Raw genomic sequence first — 6,092 nt, forward strand, 5'->3', positions numbered from 1 at the left:
ATTCCCTTGTCTAAAAAATGAGCGCTGAGGGGAACTTCCCTGAAGGAGAAAGGCTTGCCCAGCATGTTCTGAAAGGCCCTGTTGGTCCCCACCCCAAAAACCCCTCCTGTGGCTCCTGCCTATAAGGCTCTCTGGGCTTAAGCACCCCAAAATATCTTGACACTTCTGTAGCCCACCTAGTAAGATCATTACACCTGAAGGCAGATGTCAGGACAGCTAGAAGTTGGTGTGGGGGGAGGAGAGGAGAGGGGGTCGAAAGACAAGAAATGGAGAGGGTGAGGCTAAAGGATGACACACGGCGGACGGCTCTTGGTTATCTTCTCAAGAGGCTCCCCATTGCTAGCCCTCCGGATGGCTTCAATGAGCTGAAGGGGCGGGAGAGAGAAAAGCAAGAGATGTGAATCCTTCCAGGACGGGCAGAGAGCTCATCTGTACTACCGAGGAAACCATCCATGGGTAACCACATTCAAAATAAAAGTATTACATTCAGAATAAAAGTATTATTTCCCAAGCACCTTCCTTCTTCCCAACCACAACCATGGAAACAGAAGTATTTTGTAATCAGGGCTGATGGTTGTGACCACCTTTGGTTTCCCTCCAGCATGGTGTAGTGGTTAAGAGAGGTGGTTTGGAGTGGTGGACTCTGATCTGGAGAACAGGGTTTGATTCCCCACTCCTCCACATGAGCAGCGGAGGCTAATCTGGGGAACTGGTTTGGTTTCCCCACTCTTACACACGAAGCTAGCTGGGTGACCTTGGGCAAGTTACAGCTGTTAGAGCTCTCTCAGCCCCACATACCTCACAGGGTGTCTCTTGCGGGGAGGGGAAGGTGATTGTAAGCCGGTTTGAGTCTCCCTTAAGTGGTAGAGAAAGTTGGCATATAAAAACCAACTCTTCTTCTTCCAGAGATGTTATTTTTTTTTAATTCACCTACACCAAGATTAAAAACAACCAAGAGTCTTGTGGCCCCTGAAAAACTAAAGTTATTTATCACAGCAGAAGCTTTTGTGAGGCAGATTGCACTTCACCAGAAGTTCAGCTGGACTCTGCCACCGTCAATGTGTTCATGTTAAAAGGGTCACAAGGCATTTTGTTATTCTTGCTGCAGGAGATTGTGACGGCTGCCCTGCTAGGATTTATACTGAGGCTGTCACAACTTGCAAGGTTATTTCAGTTGAATCAGCTTTTTAACCAACAAATATTTAAAAAATTAGTTGATGCTGTATTTATAATGCTCTGACTGTAGCAAGGGTCTGTTACTATACTCTGATGAAGAGTTCTACAACCAGAAAAACCTGACAGGATTATAAATGGAGAGGCTGCAGGCCGCAAATTCCCTCCGATCAGGATGGGGAGATGCAGCTCTGTGGGTGATGAAATACCTCTGAGGACAGGGCAGCCGCGAGGAAACGGAAGCTATCACAGACAGACCGATTCCCACAGAATTTCAACCTCTCTTGCAAAGTGAGCAATGCAAGAGATGTCTGGAATGGGGACCACTCACATCTTTCTCATAAGGGAATCCTCCATTCTCAAGCTTGGAGAAGACCAGCTGGCCGTTTATCTCAATCTCAAAAGCTCCTGTGAAAGAGAAAAAAAACAAAAACAGAAATGTACCCGAAAGAACTGTGTCAAATCCAGCTCCGTCTCCCCCACTGTCAATGCTAAGGCAAAACTATCCCTCTGTCTCTGCCTAAACATCAGCCCATGAAATCAAGACCACGGGGTGCTGCAAGCCAGTGACTGAGCACAAGGGGTCAGGTTCCAGTTCCCTTCCACTAGCAGAGGTGCTTCCCTCCAGTGCACAGAGCCTGCCTTGCACTGGGGGAGGCTCCTGGCCCCAGAAAGTGCTGCCTCTGCTAGAAGAATGGATCCGAAGCCACTGAGCTTGCCTAGAGCACACAAAACCCTCTACCTCCCTGTCCGGCTGCTGACCCATTTCCTGGTTCCTAACCAAAACAACAGCCTCTATCTCACCCTCTCAGCACTTGGAAGGGGACACCATTGGCTGTTATGGACACCCTGGGGGGGTGTCCCTCAGTCCCTCGTAAAGGGTTCCTCAATGAAAAGAGCAGTAATGAGAGATCTGCTTTCTAGGAGACGGTTTGTTCATGGCTTATCTTCCCCTGCAGCGTGTAGCCAAAGGAACACCTCAGGCACCCAACTTCTGTTTTCTAGGTTGGGTTTCATTCCCCTCTTTTTTCTTCCAATCGTTTCTGTACCATTAGTGTGCTTCTGAGGCTTTCTGGTGTGCAAAACGCTTGGTGATTCAGCACTCCCGTGCCACCGTTGCTGAGGTGCTGTGTGAACTGCAGGGTGAAGGGCATCCTGCTAAGAATGAGATTTTACCAGGGACTGCTGGTCTCAGCGTGGAAGCAACTCAGGGGCCATACCTGTCCCTCCAGGTCGGGACTCAATCTCCACGTCCGGATACTCTTCTTTGACGGCGCTTGCCAGCTCCAGGTAGGCGGACTCAAAGCCACAGGGCTTGCTGGGAAGGAAAATGCAGGGTGTGTGTGAAATGGAAGCTGCAGGTGGCAGCCAGTTCAAGGGAGGAGCTGCTTACTTCAGAAGAATAAGGGAACAGTGCAGGACAGAGACAGGTATGCACTGTATGCTGTTTGCAGGCAACTGACGTTTATGCCTTCCTTTTGGAAGAGGCATCACTGAAACAGTGCCCATTTTCAGACGGGATTGCCCAGTGGAGATAGCCCCCACTGCCAGGGATCAATGGCTGTGTGTACACAGCAAATACTTCCTTGGTTTAGTTCATTACTATGTACGTGGATGGAAGGCACATGACCCTGCCCTTCTTCTAAGGGGCTCAGGGGAGCATGCATCATACTCCCTTCCCCATGTTATCTTCACAACAACCCTCTGAGGTAGGCTAACTGGTTGGGTCTGGCCAATACCTGCATGGAAGACCGCTTGGAGCATCCCACCTTGAATTCCACAACAGAAGGAACGCAGGATATAAACTGCTCCAATGGTGATGGATGGACAAGGAAGAACATGCTGAAATGAACCCCAGACAAGATGGATGCTGGTTGGCATGGCTTATGTTCTCTGCTGACCTGGGATTTTGTTCACTTTTTTTATTTCACAACAGTTATAGTCTGTCTTTCTCAAGAAGAATCCAAAACAGATTTTATGCTTGTGTTTGGGTTTTGCGTGGACCAATATGGCTGTATGACCTGAGAAAAAGACACAGGGCGGGATCTCGACTAGAATGGCCATTTCCATTGATTTGCCCCTTCCTGCTGCAGACCCTCCCCATGTAGTTCCTCAGGGACCCCAGGAGCAGCACTTATTATGAGTCCTATCCTCTGTTGCCAACATGAATAACTCCCTGCCCTCCTCTAAATGACAGTCTTTCAATTATTTCAAGAGAGCAATCATGTCCCCCCTCAACCTCCTCTTTTTCAGACTGAACATTCCCAAGTCCCTCAGCCTTTCCTCGTAGGGCTTGGTCTCCAGGCCCGATTGTCCTTTTCACTCTCCTCTGCACCCGCTCCATCCCCAAATCTCCAGGATGGTTCTCAACCTGGATCTGGCAACCCTACCTCCCCATCCCTTGCTGGTGGCCAGGGGGGACCTGGTAACCCTACTGTAAGTGGTCTTGGGCCTTTGGGGGGGGGGCATGTGGGATAGAAATATTTTAATATATTTAAATATTTAAAGAGATTATTTCTATATTAAAATAAAAATATTTTATTGTCTAAAGTATATTATTTGTGTGAATATACCGTCTTCCTATCACAACACTGATAGCACAGAAATGTGATCTCAGTGGATACAGAAGGAAAGATCTGGCCTTATTATCTATTACACTTTTCTACTGACTGTCCTGCAAAGGACTTTGGGTGTTATAAAAGGTTCTTCCTTCCCAAAGTTGTCCTCATAACAACCCTGCGAGGGGGGGGGGCATCTGGACACAGAACAGTACTGCTTCAAGCCTTAAATGGCTTATTTACTTCATTCATACCCCATCTTTCTCCTTGGAGGGGACTCAAAGAGCCAGCATGGTGTAGGGGTTAAGAGCGGTGGTTTGGAGCGGTGGACTCTGATCTGGAGAACCGGGTTTGATTCCCCACTCCTCCACATGAAGCCAGCTGGGTGACCTTGGGCTAGTCACAGCTCTCTTAGAGCTCTCTCAGCCTCACCTACCTCACAGGGTATCTGTTGTGGGGAGAGGAAAGGAAGGTTTGATTCTCCCTTAAGTGGTAAGAGAAACCATATAAAACCAACTCTTCTCCTTCTTTATTGTTCTCTTCTATTCCATTTTATCCTTACAACCGTTTGAGGTAGATTAGGGCGCAATATCACCCAGCAAATTTGCAATGGCAGTGGAGATTCAAACCTGCTTCCCAGATCCTAGTCTGTCACTCTAACCACTACACCATACTGGGTCTCACATGTTTATGTTGTTTTAACAGATTGTTTTTGGTTTGTATGCTGTACTGAAAACTGCCTCGGGGGGAAAAATTGGGGAGAGTTTGCGTTTGAACAACACATTAAAATAAGTGCTCCACACTGGATCGGAATAAGCGTATCTCTCCCTCACTGCGGCAATTCACATCTGGCAACTCTCCTATAGGAAAGAGAGAGGCGATCATCACAGCGCATGCCGCTGGTGGGGTCTCATAATTAATTAACGAAATCTCATCAATGGACTAAATTATTCTTATTTGATTATTAACGACTATCAATAAATACAATTTCCGGTCGAATATTAATATTGTGATTAAAAATTATCTTCCCATATTAATAGTTAGAAAAAAGTGATATATTAAAACTACGTTCCATTAATTCATGAATATTGTTTAACCAATAATAAAATGTGTACTAGATTTCTTTCTTTCTCTGTGTTCAGTTAAACTGGAGGTATAGTGGAGAAAACATATTCTCTCTCTTCTAAGAGAATCACGAGATGGACTAATGTTCTGAACGATATAAGACCTGGTAATATTTTTTATTTCTTAAATTTAAATGACGTGGAAACTCGGAGGTTGATGCAGATCCTATTTTATTTTATTTTTCCTTCCCCTTCCTTTCTGTACCACTATTGTATAAAAATAAAGATATAAAATAAAAATATATAAAATTACGTGGAAACTCGGAGGTTGATGCATATCCTATTTTATTTTATTTTTCCTTCCCCTTCCTTTCTGTACCACTATTGTATAAAAATAAAGATATAAAATATATAAAATTACGTGGAAACTCGGAGGTTGATGCAGATATTTTATTTTATTTTTCCTTCCCCTTCCTTTCTGTACCACTACTGTATAAAAATAAAGATATAAAATAAAAATATATAAAATTAAGTGGGAACTCGGAGGTTGATGCAGATCCTATTTTATTTTATTTTTCCTTCCCCTTCCTTTCTGTACCACTACTGTATAAAAATAAAGATATAAAATAAAAATAAAGCGTGTCTCCTGGGGCACAAACGGGAGGCTGCCCGGTCATACGTCACAGGGGCGTGGCCAAAAGGGCGGGGCCTGCAGCTCAAGGGGGCGGGGCCAGCAGAGAAGCGCAAAGGGAGAAATCAGAACGTCGGTTGCAAGGGGTGGGCGGGGCCTCTTTTAAACTTCAACGGCCCCGCCCCTCGCCGCCTTCCTCATCGCCCCTCCCCTTCTCTCTCACCAGTACTCGACCACGATCCGGACCCCTCTTCCGGCCTCGGGCGGGGCCTCCACGGCAGGCTCCCCGGAGCCGTCGCTCATCATGCCGCCTTCGGGTCAGCCTCGCCGCCAACGCCTTTTTTTTCTCCGTCTCCCGCGAGGCCGAGAGCCGCAACCGAAGCCGAGATGGACTTCCGGTATTTTCCTCATCACGTACAGAGGAGGAGGGGGGGTAAACAAACTGCTTCCGGTTCCTTTTGGCGCGCTGGCCTTTGAGAAAAGGCCCCGTTTCCGGGTTTTCCACTCACATTCGCTCCCTCGCCGTAGAAAGGGTTTGGCGCCCCCTGCCGAGCCTTGTGGGAAAGCGCCGCCCACTCCACCTGCGGTTACCATAGAAACGCTGCTGTTACCATAGAAACGCCTCGTGTAAACAAGCGCCTCAAGCAATGTGGGGGAGGGAAGAAC

The 6,092-nt window shown here is 46.9% G+C and overlaps 1 protein-coding gene across 1 annotated transcript; it reads right to left on the minus strand.

Annotated features, from left to right (window-relative positions):
* Window positions 1–274: 274 nt before the first annotated feature.
* MIEN1 (migration and invasion enhancer 1) lies at window positions 275–5,729 on the minus strand. Its single transcript, XM_056863051.1, has 4 exons — window positions 5,650–5,729; window positions 2,394–2,491; window positions 1,505–1,581; window positions 275–365 (listed from the first exon to the last, which is right to left on the minus strand). The coding sequence occupies exons 1-4, from the start codon at window positions 5,727–5,729 to the stop codon at window positions 282–284; spliced, it is 339 nt and encodes a 112-aa protein (XP_056719029.1). The 3' UTR covers window positions 275–281.
* Between the last annotated feature and the right edge of the window lie 363 nt (window positions 5,730–6,092).

The sequence above is a fragment of the Euleptes europaea genome, chromosome 18 (genome assembly GCF_029931775.1).
Source record: "Euleptes europaea isolate rEulEur1 chromosome 18, rEulEur1.hap1, whole genome shotgun sequence".
Taxonomy (NCBI): domain Eukaryota; kingdom Metazoa; phylum Chordata; class Lepidosauria; order Squamata; family Sphaerodactylidae; genus Euleptes; species Euleptes europaea.